The following is a 27,506-nucleotide window of genomic DNA, read 5'->3' as shown; positions in this document are numbered from 1 at the left end:
TTGGGAATAAATTATATTGGGAATTAAATTGGGAATAAATTATATACTGAAAGCAAGCAAAAAATGCCCCCCATCAGTAAAGCGTTCATTGAAGAGTTTTTGAGGTTTTGGCAAGAACTTCTGTTTTAATCAATCAAGCTGTCTACACTGCAAAATGAATCTCTTTATTTACGTATCTGTGTATCTGCACTTTGTTGTTTATAATGAGAGAATTGGCAGAACTGCAGAACTCTGTTGGAGTGCAGTCTTAACAAAACTTCAGCGTTTTCAGCAGATTTCATCTTCACCAGTGATTAATATAAAGCCTCTGATTGGCCATTACATTTATATGCTCAACAGATACATGTGTGATCAATTATAAATGCTCAACACTGTAAAAAAAAAAAAAAAAAAAAAATGCAGTAAATTTTTTGATGCAATGTGAGCAGATGATGTAATGCTGCATTTGACACTTTTTATTCATTTTCACATTTGACTTTTTATTCATTCATTTTCACATTAAAACAGTCATAATCAAATGACTTATTAGAATTCCTGCTATTAAATAACTTAATGTTTCTTTTCTCCTGGTTCAGTACAATGTTTTAAAAAGAGGTCTAGATGTTCTTTGTATGTTTTATAATATTTGATCAGGCATATTAATTTATATATATTATAACTGGGCTGCATATGTGATCATTATGGGTTAACACTTCACAATAAGGTTTCATTACAATAACATACTTCTTTAGCATTTAATAATCTTAGTCAATGTTCATTTCAGCATTTAATAATACATTTTTTAAATCACGTTGAATCTGTTAACATTACTGCATGCATGGGGAACATGAACAAACAATGAACATTTGTATTTTTATTAACTAACATTAACAAACATTGCTTATTGTTAGTTCATGTTAGCTGATGCAGTAATGATAACAAATCGGACCTTGTAAAGTGTTGCCCTTGTTTGTTTAGTGACACCATCTGTGATCTGGGTGGAGTAGATGAGCTGGCCAACTATGGGGAATACTCTGGAGCTCCTAGTGAGCAGCAGACGTACGACTACGCCAAGACTATCCTCTCTCTAATGACCCGCGAGAAACATCCTGATGGTGAGATTGTGTGTGTGACCGAATGGCATGCTTTTTTAACTACTAGCATGAAAAATATAAATAATAGAAATGTAAAAAATAATAATAATGTTTTACCTTATACAGTAGTGGCCAAAAGTCATTTCCGGCCTAGGAAAATCTTCACATTTTATCCAAATATTAAAATTTTAAAAAAAAAAAGATTTTGTAAGCATATTGCGTAGTTGTGCTTGGGGTCAATTGTTTCATTCGTGATAATGCAATGAAACTTACCAAATTGTGTGGACATCATTTTTGGCTAAGCTGTGATAAAAAGAAATGATGAACATGCCAAATCAAGAGAGAATCAACAAAATATTAATAACTGATTGTGTTGTAGTCAGTGCATGCTTTTTTTCTGTGAGCTTTTTGTTTTTCTATGTATTTTTTGCATAGTGAAATAAAACCTGCAGCTGTAGTTTGCCTTTTTGCCAAATAATTTTGTCAGATAAATACCTTAAACAAGATTAGTGTTTTGTTCTTCCCTAGTTTAATATAACAAAATAAATATCTATATATATAATATATATAATAAATATGTATATTTTCCTCATATTTTGATGGTTTAATCAAACTTTTAGGGTCATTAAAAACAAATATTCCCTACGGACATCCCTTTTGGCCAGCACTGTACTGTATATAGTGTTATTTCTGTCCAGTGTGATTTCAGTGTGTGTGGGTCTCCTCCAAAATAGAAGCCTAGCAATCAAAAAAACACAAAATAGTGTTGCTTGTTACGGTCGCAGCTGGTTAAGACAAAACCTCTGATTCATTTTGTCACTTTATGTTGTGTCTAGGTGGTTTAAATGTAAAGTGTGTAATTTCTGCACCTCAAAATGAAATTTAAAAAAAATAAATTCCAAATTATAATTTTTTTTAATCGCACTTTATATTAGGTGTCCTTAGCTACCACGTATTTACACAAAAAAATAAGAACAATGTATTTATTGTGTTCATATTGTATTGCAAAACACTTTAGCTGCAATACAGGTTTAGTGGCATGCTTAGGTTTAAGTAGGTTAAGGTGTAAGGGAAGGCTCAATTACAGATGCAATTACAGAATTTAATTACATGCAGGTATTTTTTTTAAATGTAAGTACAATGTAAAAACATGTATATACACGATGAGTGCATTCTATCAAATGGTTAATTTAAATGTTACTAAATAGTAGTTAAAGACACCTAATATAAAGTGTGACCTTTTTTATCTTGCTAATTAAAGTTTTACACAGAGAAATAAATATCACCTTTGATAAATATCATTCAAATTACATTCAAATGAAACTCTAGACATGTTCATATAATTGAGTCACCTGTTCTATCAATCTGTGGGGCACTGTAATAATTCAGTCACACTAGAGAAATCAAAAATCTGTAAATCCTTCACAAAAATCCTGCTGTTTATGAAGGCATTTCATCGGGGATTGGCAAAACACAATCATAGGCACTCCTGGTAAGCGCAAAATAATAATAAATAGGTAAAAGATCACAACATATTCTTCTTATTAATTATATTTTCATGATAAATACATGAATTAATACAAGTTATGCTGTTAGTGTGTTTGGCACAATATCGTAAACAGTCAGTTAAGTGAATGTAAACAGATGGGACAAAACTTGGTCTGTGCATGTCTTGCAGTGTAATAACTCCAGAGCAAAGCACTACTTACATACTATGGACTTACTATAATAACAAGGTTACTTACTTTGGTAAATATGAGCAAAACAGCCCATGGGACAATATCTTTGGTGTTTCTTCTCTTGGTCTTTCATTAAATAATCAGAAAATCTAACCTTGCCTCACAGCATTAAAGGTCCACCATCATATTTCAGTTCCCAGAATCCTCTGATTAACCCCCTAAGTCCTCAAAATGGAGCCAAACATCATGTAGCATTTGGCAAGATGGAAACCTTAAAGGGTTAGTTCACTCCAAAATGAAAATTCTGTCATTATTTACTCACCCTCATGTCATTCTAAACTTGTAAGACTTTTGCTCATCTTTGGAACACAAATGAAGATCTTTTTGATGAAATCTGAGAGATGTTTGTTGCTCTATTGACTGCCTTTGCAACTACCACTTTGAAAAAGTTCATAAAGAGATCGGAAAACTAATCCATATGAACAGAGTGGTTTAGTCCAGATTTTCTGAAGAGACTCAATCACTACTGTTCCAGAAAAGGTTTGTTCTTGTGTGTCATTCAGGTTAGGCTGAGCTTCTGCTGATGTTTGCTGATCAGTGTTTACATGTGAGTAAAAGCCTAAATTAAATCTGTTCATCATATGAAGTAATCAAGTCTCTTCAGAAAATCTGGACTAATCTGGATTCATATGGATCTCTTTTTGAAGAGTCGGTTGCAAAGGCAGTCAATGGAGAAACGGACATCTCTCTGATTTGATAAAAAAAAAATCTTAATTTGTGTTCAGAAGATGAACGAAAGTCTTATGAGTTTGGAATGACATGAGGGTGAGTAATTAATGACATCATTTTCATTTTTGGGTTAACTAACCCTTTAAACAGAACATCTAAGACGTTTCCTGTTGATGCTCATTCTGTTGGACTAATGTTGTTCCTGAATTCAGAAAGAGGAATTTGCTGAATTTTAGTACAATCAATCCAATTCAAAGTCCTGAATTCAACTTAGAAGGAACTTCTTAAATTCAGAATTTTTTCCCACCCCAATCTTACCTTACAGGAAAGGTGTTGATCATTGGTGGCAGTATTGCTAACTTCACTAATGTAGCAGCTACGTTTAAGGTACGATGACTCCTCTGTCTTGATATTCATCAATGTTAGATCATGTCATGTTCATGTTGTTCTTATTATCATGTTTAATGATACTCATCAGGGCATTGTGAGGGCTATCAAAGACTACCAGGGGCCTCTAAAAGAAAATGAGGTTACCATCTTTGTGAGACGTGGAGGTCCAAACTATCAGGAAGGGCTGAGAGTGATGGAGGAAGTAGGTAAGTGTTGTTGTTTTTTTCAAGGATGGTGCTAAAAACAGGTGTAAACGAGGTGTAAATGAGATTTGTGATTAGGGAAAATATGTGTAATTAATTATAAAATGTATTTAAGTTAATATTATGATTGATTATGTTCAACCCTGTTCATCCAGTGCATGTTCAGTATAATTGACCCTTCGCTAAGACTCGCCCCCCTTAGTTACTGTTGCTTTGTCCGACAAGCCATAACACTGACAACATGTCGACAGACAAGACAAACCAGGTTACTTATTATATTAAACAAAGTAATAGCTTTCAAACTGTGTAGTTTTTAAAGAAATTCAAACAATAAAAACCGTTTTGTGGCTCTTTAATGTGTCGTGACCATGGTCGTGACCGATTGCTGTAGCGCCTCAGCTCAAGAGGCTCGTGAACTGATCATCTCTTCCTACTAGTCCATTTATAGCATCAAATAAACATGAATGAACATGACAATGAATGTTGTTTTAAACGCGGAAAGACGTCAATATACACAATTTTTCAGGTTTAACTCCACCGAGGTTAATCTAACTCCTGATTGCTTTGTTGGACAAAATGGCAGATTTGGCGTTCTGATTGGTTAGATCGCTTGTCAATCAAACTCCGGGTGAATGGTCAATTATCTATCAACTCTTAGAAATATTTTTTCTGGCCAAGGAAAATAACCTTTTTTTAGAGGTCATGTCTTCATTGTGATTGGTTCTGGCATTACTTCTATTATAAAAACATACAATTTCACTTGGTTAAACAAAAAGCCATGTGATATCCATTCCAATGGACATAAGGTCTGAAGGGGTTAAGGGATATCAATTTGTACAGGATCCCTGCAGGTCCTTAAAAGTCTTAAAATGTTTTAAATTCAGTTTGATCAAATTTAAGGTTATAAAAAATCCTAAATATCTTAAATGCTACAATACCCGTCTTAATTATTTGGGTAAAGTAAATGTGAGGGCTGCATAGAGCTGGGCGGTATGATGATATAAGCTTATATCGTTATGATGATATAAAGTGTCTCGTTAGAGATTTTGCTTGATCATTTTTCAGTCTTTTGACAAAAAGGCCTTCCCCAAATCTTTTGGTCAGATGTCATTTCACTGTACTGTAATTGCAAGTCAAATTGGAACTTGACAAAATGTCCATGTGTTAAATGGTAGTCATTACACACCACCATACATGTGTAATCTTATATTTGTTCATCTTTTTGTTTGCAACAGGAAAGACTACTGGAATTCCCATCCACGTTTTCGGCACAGAGACTCACATGACTGCTATTGTTGGCATGGCGCTGGGTCATCGGCCAATTCCCAACCTGCCACCAGCGGCAGCGCACACTGCCAATTTTCTGTTGAACACTAGTGCTAATGCAACTGTAAGTGTGTTTTTGTAGTTCATCCCGATGGCTGATATAAGAGATGGAAACACATACAGTGTGGTTTTTTTTTCAGCATCGAAGCAATTCATTTACTAGTAGAGTTCGCCATTTGTGGTGACATGAGTGAAAGCGACAGACATGAGCAGCAACATGATGCAGTGACTACCAAAAAGAGTGAAGACGTTGGAGCATATGTGATCCGTCTTTTGTGAGACATGTCAGAAATTGTTCCCCTTCTGAATGAGTGTGATTCATATATTGAAAAGTGTTAATTTCATTCATATGTGTGTTAACATATTGTAAAACAATAATAGTATGTGTCATTATATTTAGAATACAGTTCAAATTCATACATATTACAACAATTATATGAGTAATAACATTGCATCATGGGCAGGCCTTAAAAACAAAAAACAAAAAAAGTCAGTCAATTCACTCAGAGCAGAATCAGTATTTTAACGTTTCTGTTCTTCCGTTCCTTCTGTATCATTACAGTTTCAAAAATGGTAAAAAAAAAAAGGCTTAATAACGTTATTGTTTTTAAAGGATTAGTCCACTTTTAAATAAAAATTTCCTGATAATTTACTCACCCCCATGTCATCCAAGATGTTCATGTCTTTCTTTCTTCAGTCGAAAAGAAATTAAGGTTTTTGATGAGAACATTCCAGGATTATTCTCCTTATAGTGGACTTCAATGGCCACCAAACGGTTGAAGGTCAAAATTACAGTTTCAGTGCAGCTTCAAAGGGCTTTAAATGATACCAGATGAGGAATAAGGGTCTTATCTAGTGAAACAATCGGTCATTTAAAAAAAACAAAAAAACAACTGTATATGCTTTATATAAACAGATGATCGCCTTGTACGTGCTTCCGCTTCCCGCATTCTTCAAAAAGCTTACACTGTATGTCCTACTCCTTCCCTATTCTACTTACGGAAAAAAATTAAACCGGAGCCGCGTTCGTTACGTAAGTTGAATAGGAACACTAATTTGAACACTAATTTCAAATTAGTGTTTCTGTTCAGGATGAATAAACTTGATTTTGTTTTCATTTATGTTCCTTTTGTTTTTGTTTATAAAATTTTATTCATTTCTGGTTTGTTCCGGGTAGGTTTGTTTTCATTCCTTGAACCAGTTCAGAGCCCTGATTATAGTAATAAATTCTAGATGGCAGTGGCCCACAAACCCTTCCAGAATTAAGTTCTTTCTTTTGTTCTTTCAGACCCCAGCAAGAACCAGAAATACTTCATTCTCTGAACACAAATTGACCAATAGTGTCACAGATGTCATGACGCCCACAGCAGGTTTTCCACCAGGTATTTGGAGCTCAGTTGATGTTTAAAACAATCAGTCACTGCAACTTTTAAAGACAATTTTGTACATTTTAACCAGCTTCTTTGCATTAATTCTTTAACTGTAGCTCAATTAAAGGTGTGCTAAATAACTTTTTTTTTTTAAGTTTAACTGAATTTTATACTTATGTCAATCAGTGTGGATGCAGCATCACACAAAATTTAAGATTTGCCAGCATCTTGTAATTTGGTGTACCTTTAACTAACGAGCAATATCAAAATGTTTAAGAAAACCTATTAGCAATATTTTTATTTTATTTTTTCTGAATGCATGGTAACTTATTTATATCAACACGCCAAAATAACTATCAGTTCTCTAAACCAGTTAATCTACCAGTTGTTTGGCAATTTTGGTTGACTGTTTATATACAAGAATAAAACCTAAGCTACAATTGTACTGTAAAAAACAGCATACTACTGTATACATACACTGTAAATTGAGACATTTTTTTTACAGCTGTCACTGTAAAATTACAGTAGAAATAATATCTGTTTACTATATATGTAACTGAAATGTCATGTTTCAATCAATGACAAAATACAGTAACAGTAATTTAAAACTAACAAAAACAGTATCTTATTGTATTATGTACAATATCTTATTTTACTGTCAAATTTACAGCAAGTATTTATCACTGGTCATGAGTGCTTTTTTAAGGATTGATTGGTGTTTACATCTCATTTTTAACAAATTTGTTAAAAGTACAAATGGTAAAAAACTATAAAAATTCAAAAAGTCTGAAAAACTGTAAAAAGTTACTTACTGCACCTTTTAATTGTTTTCCTTTTTCTTTGTGCATTTCTCTTTTTTCCACTGTTTTTGTCCTGTTAGCAATTGTTTTATTTTATTTCACTTTCATTCCATCTCTTTTCTCTCCCTATGCTGTTATGTTTTCTTTTTCTGTTTATCATAATAATTAGTTTCCGCTCGTTGCCATTTGTGGCCCGTGACGGTCATGTTTAATGCAGCGGTTAAAGGTAAGAGCTCAGGGCTGGTCAAATGTTTGGTGTGTTTCTTATTAGTGAATTGTACAAAAGCTTGTTCTGGTCCTCTGATTTAATTGTTCAAAATTGCTGATGTCCAGAATGAGAGAACAGGGCTCACAACATTTTTACTCTATGGATTAATTTAAGAGCTTGTCACACAGCAGAATTAAATCTGACAACAAACAGTCAGTGCATGACACTAATAAGTGATTTCTGCGTGTCTCTATAAATGAACGGCAAGGTTATGTCTGATACGTAAACTCACACACATGTGACGCTCACAATGTTTTCAGCGTTTACCATCTCAAAATATGAGGACATGAACTTAATCTCCAAAGCTGCTTTGAGAGTCACTTCACAAGCTTTTCACAGTTTGATTTGAGAAGAAAATACTGTCAAATGAATGAGTGTGATTCATATGTTGAAAAGTGTTAATTTCATTCATATGTGTGTTAACATATTGTAAAACAATAATAGTATGTGTCATTATATTTAGAATACAGTTCAAATTCATACATATTACAACAATTATATGAGTAATAACATTGCATCATGGGCAGGCCTTAAAAACAAAAAACAAAAAAGTCAGTCAATTCACTCAGAGCAGAATCAGTATTTTAACGTTTCTGTTCTTCCGTTCCTTCTGTATCATTACAGTTTCAAAAATGGTAAAAAAATGGCTTACTAACGTTATTGTTTTTAAAGGATTAGTCCACTTTTAAATAAAATTTTCCTGATAATTTACTCACCCCCATGTCATCCAAGATGTTCATGTCTTTCTTTCTTCAGTCGAAAAGAAATTAAGGTTTTTGATGAAAACATTCCTGGATTATTCTCCTTATAGTGGACTTCAATGGCCACCAAACGGTTGAAGGTCAAAATTACAGTTTCAGTGCAGCTTCAAAGGGCTTTAAATGATACCAGATGAGGAATAAGGGTCTTATCTAGTGAAACAATCAGTCATTTAAAAAAAACAAAAAAACAACTGTATATGCTTTATATAAACAGATGATCGCCTTGTACATGCTTCCGCTTCCAGCATCGTATTTGACAAAAATAAAACTGCAATGTTTTGTTGTAAATTATTTGTTTTATAAATAATGTATTCATTTGTTACATTACATTTTCAAAGCTTGATTAATTTGTTAAAGTTTAGATACATTTGTTTTTTATAATCATAAAACATTCTCAGGGTTTAACAAATATTTGGAAAGCGTTTCCTTCCTCATTAATGGTAAATGAATATCGTGATAAATATCGATATCGTATGATATGAAAAAAAAAAAAAAAAAAAAAAATTTTGTCCATATCGCCCAGCCCTATCTGTACATTACCTACATTTGTTCAGAAAGTTTAACAGGTGAACAGGTCTCTGGTTTGATACCATGGTCCGTTTCCTGGTCCACATGACAGCTTTCACCTTATCAAATTTTCATGTGAAACATGCTCTGTTTGAACAAAGTTGCCGGTGTGAATCTCTGAAAGCCATCTTACTCTACATGTGGGCAGTTTTAGAGCACCCCAATTTGTCCAGTTTTATTGAAATATGTGCATATTACTCAAGTCGTTTCATACTTCTATGACTGACTTTCTTCTGTCAAACATAAAAGACAGACATTTTTGTTAATGTTAGTTTAGAAACACAACTGATCATTGTTAGTTTTATCTCAGGTAAATAAGTTATCTCACTAAATAAGTTATTTTAATTTTAGTAATGTTACTTAAATAGTAACTAAGAAATTAACATTAATTAATAATAATTAATACTTTATAAGTATTTTTATTGTCAGTTTAGTGATAATAAATTAACATGTTAACTAATGAAGCTGTATGTTTTCAAAGTTTTACTGAACAATAACAAATAATCAGAACATTTCTAATCATTAGGGCATGTTGTAGTACAGATTAAAATATAAAAATGTTTTAGGTTTGAAAATAAATATCCTTTTAAGTATTTTTTAAGTATTCAGTATTTGGTTCTGTGATGAACAACACTGAGATTACAAAAAAATGAATGGCTGTTTGAAGCATTTTAAAAACTTCACTAGCGCAGTTACTTTGTTTGCACGGTTTCCGTGGTAACCGCCCTCTGCTGTCAGAGAGTGAACGCGCACTTTCATTCAGCTTGTCTCCTTCACTGGTTCCGCCATGTGCTTCTCGTGCACGTTGGGATTGTTTACATCTGAGAACGTGTCCTTTTGACACAGAATACAGCGGTGTTGTGCATTTTATACGATTGATGGGTAAAGTATTCTTAATTGCCTTATAAAAAAATAATAATTGGTAATAAATTATTATTTACGGTATTCTGAAGTGCCGACGATTACAATATCGAGCATATTCATTATCGCGATTTATCGCATTACCGAATATCGGCACAAGTCTACTCCAGACATTAATTTAAGAAAAAGTACTTCCATTTATCTATAAGAAACCATGGAAAACATAGATCTGGATGGGTTTAGTAGGGTCACTTCACCTAAAATATATTTAAAATATATTAAAATACATTGAAAGCCTTATTTAAACATAAAAATTCTAAATTAATATATGCAATTTTATTCTTTATTTTATTTACTTAAAGGTGCTGAAGAGGATGTTTTGTTTTATACATTTTTGCAATATTACTTGAAACTGTCTTTACTAACTGATAAAAGACTATTTATTAGGTGCACTGAAAGGAATAATATTAATATACATCAATATACAACTGTGCACAAGGTAGGGCCTTAAAAACATCAGCCAATCTTTTACGCGATCATCGCATAAACGTTTGGCCCTCTGGCTTGTCAATCACTGCTGTGACGTTCCTTGTGAGAGACGTGCGCGGCTGCGCGCTCCAGTAACTTTCCACACTACAGGCGCTGCATGCAATGTTTTTGTCAGGAGACAGGAATAACAACAGCAGATTATGAGTAACATGCGGTGAGTCCAACATAATAAATCCACTAACACAACACAGCGAATGCCGGTGGTAAACACTCGCGTTCCAATACTCGTGCACGAGTTTTGGGAGGCATTCCCTTGAAATGGGGGGGTTGTTTTTACGCATGCGCTCATTTCAGAAACTCAGTAACGGCCTTTGGTTTCTCAGTCGACGAAAAGATCCTCTTTAGCACCTTTAACTATTTTGTTCTTTTGTTTGCACCCTTAGGCAAGTGTCTAATTCTTATTTTCCTTTTTCATGTTTCTGGGAGTCTTTTCATGCCCTTACTGATGTCAATTGTTTTTTATTTGTTTTTAGTTTTCATCTAGACACTCATAAACAATGTTGAAAAGCATCTCTTTGTGCATGGCAGAACTGAATGGTCATTTATTTTTTCAAAGTTTTAATTTGTGACATTAAGCAGATAAATTACTTGGAGTTGAATCTATGTGTAATGTTTGTCTCTCTACCCCTTTAGCTAAAGCCACGACTCTCTTCAGCAGGCAGACCAAGGCCATCGTGTGGGGCATGCAGACGAGGGCAGTTCAGGGCATGCTGGACTTTGATTACGTGTGTTCGCGTGATGAACCCTCTGTTGTCGCAATGGTCTACCCCTTCACGTAAATATATTTAAAAAGAACCTCTTACACTGAGTGTTTAAGATCAAGCTGTCCAGTGTAATATAACTTGTATCATGTCTAATACTTTGTTTATTCAGCTCATGTAGCACTGAAGATTGTTAAATGTGATTGGGATTTAAGGGGAAGTGCAGGTTTTTATACATTTTTTTTTATTTTATTGTCTTTATGTGTTTCAGTGGTGACCACAAGCAGAAGTTTTACTGGGGTCATAAGGAGATCTTACTACCGGTCTACAAGAATATGGCCGATGCTATGAAGAAACATCCAGACGTTGATGTACTCATTAATTTTGCCTCCCTTCGTTCGGCTTTCGACAGCACCATGGAAACATTGCTATATCCTCAGGTAAAATCCCACATTGACAGCTCTGGGTTTCTGTTAGATGGTGAATACAGCTAATAAAGTTTCATTTCATTTCAGTAGCTAAAGCTATGAGAAAGCTTCCCTGCAGTGATAATCCCTGAAGCCTGTACAGAATCACATCAGTTTATTGCCAGATTGCTCCTTGATGCACATATAAACAGAGCTTAACGTAGATTTATTCATTTTTTCTGAAGTGATTTCCTTTCAATTTGTGAGTTTGAATTTGAGTTGGCCACACCCCACAGGAAATTTCCATTTTTTTTTAACTATTAGTTCATGCATTAAGTATTGGGAATATTACAGTAGGTGCTCAACCAAAATGCCTATTACTCCCACAGCGAGGCCACGACATTAAATACAACCTCTACACATGTGACAATCATTTGTGAAATCACCACCAGGTGGCACAAAGGGACAGTTTGCAAACTGTTATAAAAAAAGTTGCTGCCTTAAATTTAAGTACAATCAACTTGCCTATTTAAGTAATTTCAACTTAAATTACATTAAACTGACTTAATTCACTGATTAGTTCACTTTCAGTTTCCCATGTCATCCAAGATGTTCATGTCTTTCTTTCTTCAGTCAAAAAGAAATTAAGGTTTTTGAAGAAAACTTCCCATAGTGGACTTCAACAGTTATCACCGGGTTGAAGGTCCAAATTGCAGTTTCAATGCAGCTTCAAAGGGCTCTACATAATCCCAGACGAGGAATAAGGGTCTTATCTAGCGAAACGATCGGTCATTTTCAAAAAAAAATATTAAAATTTATATACTTTTTAACCACAAATGCTAAATATTTCATATTTCTCTTGTGGACCGTACATTAATGATAGTGAAAAGTGAGAAGAATCAATATTTCTTGTTAAACAAATTGTCTGTGTTTGAAGTTGCTTTTGAATTTTGTCAAAATTGAATTAAGAGGAAAACAAAAACAGAAGTTGCATTGGTGTATAAATCACATTTTATTATTATATTCATAATGTAAAATACCAGTAAATAAAATATTTACAAATGTGTATATATATCAGAACATCAGACTTCTTAGACGTTTTCAAACTTTTCATCTGCGATTACCAGTCATATATTCATTAATACTTTTTGAGAATTACTTACTCTCTCTTAGAACAAAATAACATAAATCTCTTAATAGACCTTTAGTCAGGTTATATTGCATATTGAATTTAACGCAGATGAAAATGAGGCTGTGAAGGCTCAAACTTTTAAAACTGTTTAATGGAGTTTTTGTCTACTGAAAGTTTTTTTTTTTTTTTTTTTTTTTTTTTATTTTTTCAGCTGAAATTTGACCGAAATTTCATCGATGATAAATAGGCTGTGAAGTTAGCAATGCTTGAACTGATATGTTGTGTGTGAATAGTTGTGTGTACTTGGCATGCTTGACATTAATATCATTGATTAAATCACTTTGGAATATGTTGCAGCATGTTTCAGATGATATAAAAATATGGAAAATACATTATAATTTAGTCTAGAGTAATATCTATGTTGTTCAGACTTGCGCGTAAATATGAAATATGATCAGTTGTTTGCATTAGAGGCTGCATAAAGAATCTGGCCTTCTCCAAGCAATGGATGTCTCTATTTTCAGGCTAGTGGCCACCATTGGGGATTTAGCACATTGGTATTTTGCATATAGCTTTAGCTATGGGTATAACCCTTGTTTCATTAATAAGAGATTAATATGCTACTCTTCTGTGCTATCTTTCTGCCAAGTGACAGAAATTTGAAACAAAATGGCACAGTACTCACATGTTCATTAAGGCGCATGCCTGAGGGCTGCTCTGCACTATCCTGTGTCTGGAGAACACTGGTGTGCACTGCAGTGGTTTGCCCACATGGCAACTTACACTGTTTGAAGTCACTCCTTATATACACTATATCGCCAAAAGTTTTGGGACACTCGCCTTTATGTGCACATGAACTTTAATGACATCCCTTTCTTAATCCGTAGGGTTTAATATGGAGCTGGCCCACACTATGCAGCTTTAACAACTTCAACTCTGATGTTGGACTAGAAGTCTCTGCTCTAATTCATCCCAAAGGTGTTCTATTGGGTTGAGGTCAGGACTCTGTGCAGGCCAGTCAAGTTCCTCCACACCAAACTCGCTCAGCCATGTCTTTATGGACCTTGCTTTGTGCACTGGTGCGCAGTCAGGTTAGAACAGGAAGGGGCCATCCCCAAATTGTTCCCACAAAGTTGGGTGTATGAAATTGTCCAAAATGTCTTGGTATGCTTAAGCATTAAGAGTTCCTTTCACTGGAACTAAGGGGCCAAGCCCAACCCCTGAAAAACAGCCCCACACAATAATCCCCCCTCCACCAAACTTTACACTTGGCACAAACCTAGACTCGTCCATCGGATTGCCAGACAGAAGCTTGATTCGTCACTCCAGAGAACACATCTCCACTGCTCTAGCGTCCAGTGGTGGCGTGCTTTACACCACTACATCTGACGCTTTGAATTGTACTTGGTGATGTAAGGCTTGGATGCAGCTGTTCGGGCATGAAAACCCATTCCATGAAGCTCTCTACACACTGTTCTTGAGTTAATCTGAAGGCCACACAAAGTTTGGAGGTCTGTAGCTATTGAATCTGCAGAAAGTTGGCGACTTCTGTGCACTGTGTGCCTCAGCATATGCTGACCCTGCTCTGTGATTTTACGAGTTGCTGTTGTTCCCAGTTGCTTCTTCTTTGTTATGATACCACTAACAGGTGACCGTGGATGGAATATTTAGTAGTGAGGAAATTTCACGAATGGACTTATTGCAAAGGTGGAAACCTATCACGGTACCACGTTGAATTCACTGAGCTCCTGAGAGCGACCCATTATTTCCCAAATGTTTGTAGAAGCAGTCTGCATTCTTAGGTGCTTGATTTTATACATCTGTGACCATGGAAGTGATTGGAATGCCTGAATTCAATGATTTGGAGAGGTGTCCCAATACTTTTGGCAATATAGTGTATATGTAACATAAATGTTCTTTTAAAAGTAGTATTCCCCAAATCCCACATTAATAAATAGATCTGAAACTGTCAACTGTCAACCTTACTTTTCTGAATGTAATTAAATCCCAGCATTATATTAGAATTTAGCACAAAGTAATTTATTGACACTTAAAGATATTCTTTGTTTGATAGAATGTTTGAAAAAGTTTACTGTGAGATTTCAAATGTTCAAATGATTTTTCAAAATGAGAAAGGAACCTTTTAATGTTGAACATTGTAAAAGCGCAATTGAGCCTGAGTTGTTTGCACTGATTTGAGTAATCTTGTGTTATTAGATACACACTATAGCTATCATAGCTGAAGGAATTCCTGAAGCTCTGACCCGCAAACTCATCAAATCAGCTGATGAAAAGGGCGTCACTATCATTGGACCTGCAACTGTGAGTGTTTCAAAATGTTTGAGTATTTATAAAGTTACAGTGCCACTTGAAAGTTTGTGAACCCCTTGCAGAATCTGTGAAAATGTGAAAATTTTAACAAAATAAGATAGATCATACAAAATGCATGTTATTTTTTATTTAGTACTGTCCTGAGTAAGATATTTTACATAAAATATGTTTACATATAATTCTCAAGACAAAAAAAATAGCTGAATTTATTAAAATGACCCCATTCAAAAGTTTGTGAACCATTAATTCATAATACTGTGTGGTTACCTGGATGATCTACGACCGTTTGTTTCTTTTGTGATGGTTGTTCATGAGTCCCTTGTTTGTCCTGAGCAGTTGAACTGAGCTCTGTTCTTCAGAAAAATCCTCCAGGTCCTGCAGATTCTTCAGTTTTCCAGCATCTTTTGCAAATTTGAACCCCTTTCCAGCAGTGACTATGATTTTGAGATCCATCTTTTCACACTGAGGATGACTGAGGGACTCAAACACAACTATTAAAAAAGGTTCAAACATTCACTGATGCTCCAGAAGGAAACACAATGCATTAAGACCCGGGGGGGGAAAACTTTTGAACAGGATGAAGAAGTCCAAATTTTTCTTATTTAGTTTAAATATCAATCTTTTTCCATTTAGTACTGCCCTTCGGGAGCAACAGAAGATACTTACATGTTTCCCGGAAGTCAGATTAAGTACAATTAACCTTGATCTTCGAATTCAAAAAGTTTTTATTTCATTTTAATAAATTCAGCTATTTCTTTGGTCTTGTGAATTATATGTAAACATCTTTTATGTAAAATATCTTACTCAGGACAGTAGTAAATATCATTTTGTATGATTTCTCTTATTTTGTAAAACATTTTCACATTTTTACAGATTCTGCAAGGGGTTCACAAACTTTCATGCAGCAATGCATATATGTTTATGCATGTGTTTATAGCTGAATATCAATATTAGATATTATATGTCTGTCATTGTCTGTTATTCCCGAACATACTAATTGGGGTCTGAACATGACATAACCTATTTATTTATATACACCCAACTAGTTGTTCAGACAATACTCAGATTAGTTGATTTATGAAAACTGGTAGCATTGCACATCTTTACCTGTATTGCAATAACAGGCATCTAATGAGAATCACCACTGATAAAAATGAGAGTAACAAACAAACTCAAAATTCCATACAAACATCCATGGGAGTGTAGTAATGGTCTTAAAATGGTCCTTAATTTTCTTTATGCAAAATATTTGTTTTTTCATGAGATTCTATCACTGTGTGTGTTTTAGGTTGGTGGTATAAAGCCAGGCTGCTTTAAGATCGGGAACACAGGCGGAATGCTTGACAATATCCTGGCATCAAAGCTGTACAGGCCAGGCAGCGTGGCGTATGTGTCCCGCTCAGGAGGGATGTCTAATGAACTCAACAACATCATCTCACACACAACAGACGGTGTTTATGAAGGAGTTGCTATTGGAGGAGACAGGTAACAAACAGAAAATGTCCTGTCCTTTGGAAATTGACCTTATGACAAATAAATGACTGACAGTCCAAATAGCCAATCAAATCACTGCTTGAAAAACCACTGCTTTGTCTGACAAATTCTTTTAACTATGGTAATAATGTGTTGTTGTGGCACATGCAATTTGAATACTAGGTGTCCAAAGGGGCTAGTTAATAGGGTATATATGTTGAATGTCACATGACCAAACCAGAAAACTGGTCTCATTGCATCCGCTTGTCAGAGAAAGTATTAACAGCAATATAAACGGACGGCATATCTAAGGGCTTTTAAGGTAATTAGCGAATCTACCTAGTTCACATTGTTATAGGTGTTTTATTCTATTACATATCTAAACATTAGTGTGAAGAAGAAAAATGAGAAAAGCTTTTAGATATCAATCTGCATATGCGAGGGACATCAGTTATTTCTTCCCAAAATCCCTCAAAAAGGCAACGATCAACTTGGCATTATGACATTGACCTTCTTTGATTTTAAACATTCAATTTAGACATTCTGTGATTTTTAATTTCTTTTTTTTTTCTTTTTTTCATCTTATGCGTGGATTATTTGTTTTTAATTTCAAGAACAGAAGTATTCTGAATGGAATCCTGTGTGAATCTCTGGTTTCAGCATCTCTGTAATAAATAACATGACATGCAGCCGAAGTAAACGGAATTTTAAGAAAAACACACAAAAAAACCCACCCGTTTTTGCATCTGTAGCGCATTCGTTACACATTTGTCCTGTGTTAATTTCAATGTTTAAGAATCTACCACTTTGGTAGATTTTCCCCTGTAATTTTACTGTTTTCTCATCTTCTATAGTTAAACTTAGTGTTTCAGCATAACAACCTGATATGAAATCATGTGCTTTTTGATTTTTGCATGATGATAAACTATTATAAACTGCATTTCAAGTAATTTATTCCAAAATCATCAGGTACATCAGCAATCTGACTCGCGTCATAATTTTGTTTGACCAACATACAGTAAATAGGGAACCCGCTCTTGAAAAGTTGGTAAGCTCAATTAAACCAGGAATCAGAAAGTACTAATTATTACTTAAGGGTTAGTTCACCCAAAAATGAAAATAATGTAATTTATTACTCACCCTCATGTCGTTCCACACCCGTAAGACCTTTCATTTATCTTCGGAACACAAATTAAGATTTTTGATTTAAATCTGATGGCTCAGTGAGGCCTCTATAGACAGCAATGCCTTTGTAAATCTCAAAATCCATAAAGCTACTAAAAACATATTTAACGACGAGAATACTTTTTGTGCGGCAAAAAAACAAAATAACGACTTTTCAAAATATATTGTGATGGGCTAATTTCAAAACACTGCGTCAGAGCATTACGAAACGAATCAGTGATTCGGATCTCCCATCAAACGACTAAACTGCTGAAATCACGTGACTTTGGCGCTCTGAACCACTGATTCGATTCGTAAAGCTCAGAAGCAGCGTTTTGAAATCGGCCATCATGAGATATTGTCAAAGTCGTCATTTTGTTTTTTTGGCACACAAAAAGTATTCTCGTAGCTTTATAATACTAAGGTAGAACCACCGAACTCACATGAACTATTTTAAATATGTTTTTGTAGCTTTATCAATCTTGAGATTTACAATGGCATTGCTGTCTATAGAGGCCTCCCTGACCCTTCAGATTTAATCAAAATATCTTAATTAGTGTTCCAAAGATGAACAAAGGCCTTACAGGTGTAGAACGACATGAGGGTGAGTAATAAATGACATTATTTTAATTTTTGGGTGAACTAACCCTTTAATTGAGCTAATAAACAGATCAGCAACTAAGATGACTACTGTGTCACTCTCATCCTCAGATTTCCAGGCTCTACATTCATGGACCATGTGCTCAGATATCAGGACACTCCAGGTGTAAAGATGATTGTCATTCTGGGAGAGGTGAGATCATAAGAAAGATTTGAGCACCTTTAACCACAATTTATGGAATAAAAAGGCATTTTTACATAAATGTGATATTTACATGGATTTGTATCTATTAAATGCTTAAACTACTCAGTTGTCTTGGATGGACAGATGAGTGTGCAACAATGTAGAATGTTCATATTTTGAACTGAAAATGCATTTCATGACCGCTTTAAAAAAAAAAACTCACCAAAAAATCACCAATAAATGATTACCATAGACATATACCAAGAAAATCCAACAAGGTGTTCTGACTTTTGCATATTTTCAGTTTAATCTCATTTAAAATGATTCACCCCCAATCCTTTATTTCTCATTGAGATGTATGTCTGTAAAAATGGACAGATTTGTTAACATGTTCATGTAAAATCCACTGGTGTTCTGTTCTTTTTCTAAATATTTTTCGTAAGTATTCTGTATACAGAGTTATAACTTATGATATTGTGTGTGCTGTCTTTTAGATCGGAGGCACAGAGGAGTATAACATCTGCCAGGGCATTGTAGACGGCAGAATCACAAAGCCAGTTGTGTGCTGGTGTATTGGAACGTGTGCCACCATGTTCTCATCTGAGGTACATCTTTTAAATGGCTTTAGAGACACTTTTTTTTATACTGGCCCTTGCCCAATTGGCACCCTCAGCCCATGTTATTCTCCTACTTTTAGTGTTGGGATTACCTAACCAAGTTAGCATATTACCGTATTACCTGTTAACATAGTATTGTGTTAAATGAAATGTTTTAGGTGCAGTTTGGCCATGCGGGAGCATGTGCAAATCAAGCGTCAGAGACCGCTGTGGCCAAAAATCAAGCACTGCAGGAAGCAGGTGCATTTGTGCCCAACGGCTTTGATGAATTGGGTGATGTTATCAAGTGAGTAACAGATTGAAGAAGTATTCAGACCACTTAATTTGAGAAATAAGTTACAGTTATGAGTTGAAATTGTTTTGCCATCAAAAAACATTTACAATAACGACAGAATTTTTTTCACTAATTTATAATTTACCTAAACACTACAATTTCAAGGCATTGTAGGTGCATGTGATGATTTGCTTAGTATTCAATAGGGGTCGATAATATACCATTTAAAATTATAAACGGGTACAAATTTTTTGTTTCTATCACGGTTATGACGTCCAGTGCCACAGCATAAGAACACCTAAATAGATGTTTTTGTAATTAAAGTTTGCAGTCTAAATTGAATTGAGTTGTTCCTTCACTCGCTTAAAAACAAAAACAGTGCAAAAAGATTCATGAACAAATGACTCATTTGAGCTGGTTCTTTTATTGAATCATTTTTACTCATGTTACTGGTTTGGATCAGTCTGATGAATCCTTCACTAAATGAATTCACTGAATCTCAGAATTAAAATAGTATTTTTTTTTAAATAAATATTTGTTTCCTTGAAATGTTCATGATTGTTTAAATTAAAAAAAAATTATTTACCAAATTTGCAGTAGGTCTGCTGTTATGTTTGAAGTTTTCAAGAGGACAGTTTTTTTCATTCGTTTTTTTTTTTTTATATATATATATATCGTAATCGAACAAAATATTATGAAATTATCATAGTAATCATAATTTTTTTTGGTTAAATTTCCCACCCCTAGTAAAAAAATTTGATTTATTGTCAGATAAATGTTACATTTTGTAAATGTATTCCAGCAATTTTAATTAATACCCATATTTAATGCATTAAAGCATTTACCCTTTTAATGCTTCAACTATTTTGTTAACTTTCTCTATTTTGTTGGGAAGGTTTGTGTATGATGACCTTGTCGCAAACGGAATCATTGTTCCAGCACAGGAAGTTCCTCCTCCTACTGTCCCGATGGATTACTCCTGGGCAAGAGTAAGACCTGCATTATTGCTTTATTTCTGTACATTATGATTTTTTTGCTTGTAGTATTATGTACAGTCCCTGTCAAAAGTTTGAAAACATTACATGTTTTTTTTTATTTTTTTTACAGCCTTATTCTCGCCAAGGCTGCATTTATTTAGTCAAAAATACAGTGAAAACCTAATTATTGTGAATATTATTACAAATGAAAAGAACTGTATTCTAAATGAATATTTTTTAAATGTAATTTTTTCCTGTGATGGCAAAGATGAATTTTCAGCATCAGTACTTCAATCTTTTGTCACATGACCCTTCAAAATCAATCTGATATACTGATTTGTTGTTCAGGTAACATTTTTTATTATTATTATCAATGTTGAAATATTGCATAATATTGTTGGAAATGGTCATACTTTTCCCAGTATTCTTTGATGAATAGAAAGTTCAATGAACAGCATTTATTTGTAGGGCTGGGTATTGAATTCAATACTTTTTAGGTACCGACCGAATTGCCTCGATACTATCGAGTATCGAAAATTGTTTTGTCATTTGGTACCAAATTTCGATACCTCTGAACGGAGCTGGGGAGAGGGGGCAGAGAAATGCTGTCGCTGTCTCGAGCAATGTAATAACGTTGCACTACATTGTTATTTATATCTAAATATATAAAAATATGCACGCGAGAGACCCTATGTGTGAGAGAGCGAGTGAATCAACAGTTTCACTTTCAGTTTATCTCCGAAAAGAACGGGCGAGAGTACTGGCTGTTTATGCGAGCAGCCGGTTCACTACAGTCACTCCAGATATTGTGAACAGCAAAACAGCAGTGCCACACTGCCTGCATAAACAGCCGGATGCACAGCTTTTTAGACTTAATTATGGGCAGGTACAACACACAGAAAGATTACATCAGCGTTCGTTCCTCAAGTCTATGGAAACACGCGGCCGGTTCATGAGCCCCATTTCCCCTGTATGAGCATAGGCTCTGGCTCCAGAACACGAACAGTTCTGATGGAAAAGGGGTATCAGTGTTGTCCTGATACTGCCACTTTGTGCAAGCATCATCCACACCCTCAGAGTGTAAATTTTCAACTGATGTCTCCTGAAAAAGCAGACATGCTATATATATACTGTAATAATTAATTCATTTTTTGAAGAAGAACAATTGGTGAGTAATTTAAAGATCTGCATTGAGCCTCACATAGCCTACTGACTTGAAACTGTTCATTTTGCATTGAAAACTATTTGAACTTTATTAAAACTCTTTGCACTGATTTATTGTGTTGGTTACATTTTGTTTATTTGTGCTTTTTTATCCCTTTGTGCAGTGGCACAGGAGATCAAAAAAAAAAAAAAAGTCAACAAACTTAAAAATATAAAACCAAACATTTTTTTGAGGTAATGTAATCTTGTTAAAACAGATTTCATAAAATTAGTATTGAAAAAGGTGTCGTTCAGGAATCAGTATAGAATTCAAGGTATCAGTATCGATATCGAAACTTTTGAACGATACCCAGCCCTATTTATTTGCATTTATTAAATAGAAATCTTTTGTAACATTATAAATGTCTTCATTGTCACTTTTGATCAATAGAATGCATCCTTAAAGTATTAATTTCTCATTTTAATCTTACTAAAAATGTTTGAATGGTATAATTGTTTCCACAAAAAATGTTAATCAGCATTATCAATATTTTTGTTTTCAACATTGATAATCATAATAACAAATATTTCTTGAGCAGCAAATCAGCATATTAAAATGATTTCTGAAGGATCATGTGAAAGAAGACTGGAGTAATGATGCTGAAAACTCAGCTTTGCCATCACAGGAATAAATTACATTTTTAAACTAAAATAGAAAACAATTATTTTTAATAGTAATATTTCACCATATTACAGTTTTTACTAGATTTTTGATTAAATAATTGCAGTCTTGGTGCGTATAAGAAACTTCTTTCAAAAGCATTAAAACATTTCAATGTTTCCAAACTTTTGACAGGTACTGTATGATGTGCAATGTCCTGTAGTGTTGCTGTTGGTATGATGGGAATCAAGAACACACTCTCGTTCAGAATATCAAAAAAAACTTTATTTTTATTTTTATTATCAGAAACCACCTTAAAATGCTGAGACGTTTTCTTCATCCACCTGGATAAAGAAAAGCGCTTTAGTTTCACTATCTGTCCAAATTGAATACTATAGTTTTTTTTTTTCTTTCTTTCTTTTTATACTTCTGAGTTACTGGCCAAAAGAGATGATCACACAGATTTTGGTTTTGCTCTTAAAAACACTAGATGCATAATAGTTACTATAGAATTGCAGTTACTAGTATGCAATCACTGCGGAGCCTCAGCACTGATGAATGGAAAAGGCAGGGTCTCAAGCACAGGATGTGCAACAGTCAGATGTTCGTCTATCACATTTACATAGAAAAAAACAATTAAAAGCAATGGAACTTATGGTAAACAGCTCCAACTGAGCTTTATGATTGGCCCAAAGCAGACTTCTTACGATGGCACGTTCTGCCCTTGTAGTGCTCATACTGGTAATCTTAAGTCTTTGTCCACACTCAGCATCATACCTGTAATTTACTGGTAATGTTACAATTTCTCATATCAGGAAAATTCCAAAACCGATTTACTGGTATTTTTGAAAAGGTCCTGTTCACACATAATTTCGTAATGGTAATTTACCATTAAAGAGTGTATGTGTTAAAGGGGTTATTGTGTGAGTTATTTTGCTCATTCATTATTTAAAAACAAGGAGGTCATAAAGTTGCTCTGTGACACAATAAGGGTGGGTTTCCTCTAGATAATGTGTGCATAATGTAGTTTCACATTCATGTGGAGAAATTGGATGGGAACCCTGCATGTCTCGAATCGTTATAAAATTGAGGACACTGAAAATTGCTGGCTGCTAAAATGCAAAGTAAATAGGAGGATATTTAAATGTTAGTAGATATTTAGCCAATTTTTCAAGTTGTATCTGAGCTGTGTGTGTGTGTGTAGGAGCTGGGGTTGATTCGAAAACCTGCATCGTTCATGACTAGTATCTGCGATGAAAGGGGCCAGGAGCTCATATATGCTGGTATGCCCATCACAGAGGTGTTCAAAGAGGAAATGGGCCTAGGAGGAGTGCTAGGCCTGCTGTGGTTCCAGAGGAGGTTTGTTAAGTAAAATTCCTTCATTATGTAGATATTTATATTTATATTGAAAGGCATTGACCAAGTATTTGTCTACTTGCATAAAGTTCTGGCTTAGAAACATAAGTGCATGTGTGTTTTTAACAGATTACCACGTTATGCATGTCAGTTCATTGAGATGTGTTTGATGGTGACTGCGGATCACGGGCCGGCTGTATCTGGTGCTCATAACACCATTGTGTGTGCTCGTGCCGGTAAAGACCTGGTGTCCAGTCTGACCTCTGGACTTCTGACGATAGTAAGATCAGTCACTGTACACATGACTACAGCTTTACTAACTAAACCGGTTCTGCTACTGTCTGGCAAGAACAAGAATTCAGTAACCTCATATCAAATATGAAATATGAGCAAACAGCCTTTTTCAGGCCATATTTGATTTTGCTTATATTTATTAATATCTGTTGTTGATTTAAAAGTAATATTACAACCATTAAATATTAAGAGAACATTTAATTATATATTCCATAATTATTTTATATATGATATTTAACATTAGTATGATGAGAAACAGTTGAGAAATATAGTAATTTTTAAAAAAGAATGTTATATTTAAGCTGAGACTTAACTGTTTTTTCCTTTTCTGCAGGGAGATAGATTCGGTGGTGCTCTGGACGCAGCTGCTAAACAGTTCAGTAAAGCATTTGACAGTGGCCTGCTGCCCATGGAGTTTGTCAACAAGATGAAGAAAGATGGCATGCTTATTATGGGCATTGGGCACCGAGTTAAATCAGTAAATACTCACAAATACAAATAAACACACTGCATGAGACCAGATTACTTATATAAAGGGATATCAGGATAAAAATCTTACACCGAAACGCTTTAATTTATTATTGCATGTAACATAATTTTCAGTTCCCTTTCGAAGTGGAACTCAACACTGGATTGACGTTATGGGGAATGCCATCAGCGTGACGTGTGTCTGAAGCATGTGTAAACACCAATAAACCATTGGCAAACCGCAGTCCATTACGTAACACATGGAGCGCTCTCTCTTGAGGGAGTTGAAGGCACTCATAGCAATGCATTCATGGTAGCAGACTGTTACAACTTGATTCTCGAGAGTTATAAGAATAGCACATTCGTCTCTCGGAGGAGTTGAATACATGATGTTATGTGGTTGCGGTGAGAAGCTCCACTTATGCTTGACTCTCTCGAGGGATGAGAGTTGAGCGCTTACACTCTGCATTTTGGGTCCCACAGCCACCATAGCGGCAAGGTTGGATCAGTCGCGGAGCATGGGAGGAGTCTAATGGGAAGTCCTTTCCCTTTCAGGATTCCTCCTGCTAGCTCTAATGCTTTAATTTTGGTTTCTAATCTTAAAAAATAAAAGGGATGAAAAGAAACTGATTAATGTGGAATGTCTAATTCTGAGGAATTAATTGCAGATAGAGTTAACCCTCTGGAGTCTGAGGATTTTTGGGGCCCTGGAGAAGTTTTGACATGGCCTGACATTTGTGCTTTTTTCAGTTGTTCATAAACATATTGATGGCAAAAGTGTCATTACACTGTATTCAGCACAAACTAGGCTACCATAATATGTGAGCAACATGTATGTACATGTTTGTATTTTTGAGAGTAACGTTTATACATGGTTATTGAAAAAAACTAAAAACTTAAGTCACTGAAATACGGCCACAAACAAGTATTAAATATGTGTTTACGAGACTCCTGGGTATTGGAGGTTGTAGACTAGAGTTTTAGCTTAAAATGATGTAAAAATGATCCTGCCTACTCGTTCATATAAAACAATATATTGATTTACATTTTTAAGACACTTTTTGTCAAGAAAGACAGTGTGTGGGAGGTGTGAATCTTCATGAATAGTGCTGTGATTCACACCTGAGAAGAAAAGACCCGCATAATGAGCCCTTTCAGTCAGTATAGGCTATGTGAGAAAAAACTAAAGAATCAAAGTAGTTTTTTTGTAGTTTATTCAGAATATAGTTAGTATAAATGAAACACATTTTGAATAAATGAGGGCACATTTTGATATAGAGTTTTACCTGAAATAAATCCTGTTCAAAGATACAAGTGAACATCACTTAACTGGCATTCCAAGGTGTCTGGTGTTTCTTTGCACTAGAGAAAAAAAAAAACCTTCCTGCTTCCAGTCAGTGATCTCGCCATTATATTCATTCATAATGTCCAGTGTGGGCCAATATCTGGTCAGTATGATTCTCAAATCTGTGAGATAAAAGAAAAAACCCTCTGTGAGCATACTAATAACTGATATCAGCTATTGTATTAAAATTAGTATAATGTCCACTCTTAATCTTATGTCTTATGCATGCACGCAGGGTGCGATTTGTGAAAATGCGCGTCTGAAAAGTGTCCCGTTTGTTGTGGTCGTAAAGAGACAGTTCTATATAAATGCAGCGTTTTTCTTGGCAATGTTTTAAAATAATATTTTTAATTTTGGTATTTTATATGCTCTGTTGGTTGTTTGTGGAGTAGCATTAGGGGGGATATTTTTTTTTATCCCCACCGGAGATAAAAATAATTCAGCAGAGGCAGGGATACATAGACCAGAAGAATGCAAGTAGGGTGTAAGCACTCTTCCCTAATTGTCTTGGGGTAAATATGTAGAGCTGCAGCTCCCCTGCGGTTTTCCAAGGGGTAGAGTTTATTGCAAGAATCTTTTGCATCTAAGAATATATGCCATTCTTGTACTGCAGGCTTTTGTATGTATGTATGTATAATGGCCAGGGTTGTAGTTAAAAATGTTCTCCCTGTGGCATCTCCCCCCTGAGGTAGTGGTAATGGCCAGGGTTGTAGTTAAAAAATGTTCTCCCTGTGGCATCTCCACCCTGAGTTAGTGGTAATGGCCAAGGTCGCAGTTAAAACATTTCTCCCTGTGGCAATCATTCATTAAGAGCTGTTTCAAGTGAAAAGAGGCTGTCATAGCTGAGCCATTTTATTCTTTGGAGCTCTGCCTTTGGAGCTCTGTGACTTCATGGACTGCTGTTTGCCAATGATTTATTGCCGTGTGTTTACATGTGCTTCAGACACCGGTCACACTGATTGTGTTCCCCATAGTGTCAATCCAAGATGCAGTGTCTTGTTCTCCTTCTCAGGTAACCATGTTTACAGTTGTAACCTTAGACGTTTTCTAGGGATGCACTGGAACACTTGATTTTAGGCCCAGATTTACTAAACAGGACATATTAATGTGAGACCGCAATCTCTGTTTTCTGCAGCACATCCTCCTACGGCAACTTTCATAGCCTTGTAAAGCACAGAATGGTTTAAGGGTGCGTTCACACTTGTCATGTTTGGTTCGATTAAAACGAACCCTGGTGCGATTGCTCGGATAGTGCAGTTCATTTGAACATATGTGAACGCTGCCATCCGAACCCTGGTGCGCACCAAACAAGCGGACCGAGGCCGCTGAAAAGATGGGTCTCGGTCCGCTTTCAAACGAACTCTGGTGCGGTTTGAATGATATATGAACGCAACACGGACCAAAGACATGTAACCGAACCAAAAACAGGAAGACGAGACCCTAAAAAGGACAGAATCCTCACGCATGTCTGTTTTTCTTGTCATAGTTGCGAGTTTGCCCATCACAGGCATCAGACGCGCGTCTCCACGCAGCAGATCATTTGTGTGTGTGACGGATGGATTCCCGCCGCTGTTTTTACTACTTTACACATTTTATAAGCTCTTCACGAGTTCCCAGCTGGCAAAAATACCATCACATGCAGGCTACGCACACACAACGAGGGCATTTACCTCAGAAAACAGCATTGTTTTGAATGTTCGGTAAGTTCCGTCTCAAAATATAGGCAAAATACATCATAAAACATCATCATAAAATCCGACCAATCACGTTGTGAATGTATCCCTATGCCTAAAGGTTCGGTAT

General features: G+C 35.2%; 1 protein-coding gene across 2 annotated transcripts in view; it reads left to right on the top strand.

Annotated features, from left to right (window-relative positions):
• Positions 1-27,506, top strand: part of aclyb (ATP citrate lyase b) — a 47,591-nt gene that overhangs the window by 14,548 nt on the left and 5,537 nt on the right. The window contains exons 9-25 of one of the 2 annotated variants that reach the window (XM_067370296.1): positions 958-1,094; positions 3,807-3,868; positions 3,960-4,077; positions 5,310-5,464; positions 6,689-6,782; positions 7,740-7,796; positions 11,210-11,351; positions 11,549-11,717; positions 15,034-15,138; positions 16,436-16,632; positions 18,496-18,577; positions 19,063-19,173; positions 19,344-19,471; positions 20,355-20,448; positions 23,445-23,599; positions 23,726-23,876; positions 24,225-24,368. In XM_067370296.1, coding sequence (XP_067226397.1) covers positions 958-1,094; positions 3,807-3,868; positions 3,960-4,077; positions 5,310-5,464; positions 6,689-6,782; positions 7,740-7,796; positions 11,210-11,351; positions 11,549-11,717; positions 15,034-15,138; positions 16,436-16,632; positions 18,496-18,577; positions 19,063-19,173; positions 19,344-19,471; positions 20,355-20,448; positions 23,445-23,599; positions 23,726-23,876; positions 24,225-24,368 — 2,101 coding nt within the window. The remainder of the gene's footprint in view (positions 1-957; positions 1,095-3,806; positions 3,869-3,959; positions 4,078-5,309; positions 5,465-6,688; positions 6,783-7,739; positions 7,797-11,209; positions 11,352-11,548; positions 11,718-15,033; positions 15,139-16,435; positions 16,633-18,495; positions 18,578-19,062; positions 19,174-19,343; positions 19,472-20,354; positions 20,449-23,444; positions 23,600-23,725; positions 23,877-24,224; positions 24,369-27,506) is intronic. The other variant, XM_067370297.1, reaches the window with a different exon arrangement.

The sequence above is a fragment of the Chanodichthys erythropterus genome, chromosome 19, assembly GCF_024489055.1.
Source record: "Chanodichthys erythropterus isolate Z2021 chromosome 19, ASM2448905v1, whole genome shotgun sequence".
NCBI classification, from domain to species: domain Eukaryota; kingdom Metazoa; phylum Chordata; class Actinopteri; order Cypriniformes; family Xenocyprididae; genus Chanodichthys; species Chanodichthys erythropterus.
This window is presented reverse-complemented; position numbering and strand designations above follow the sequence as displayed.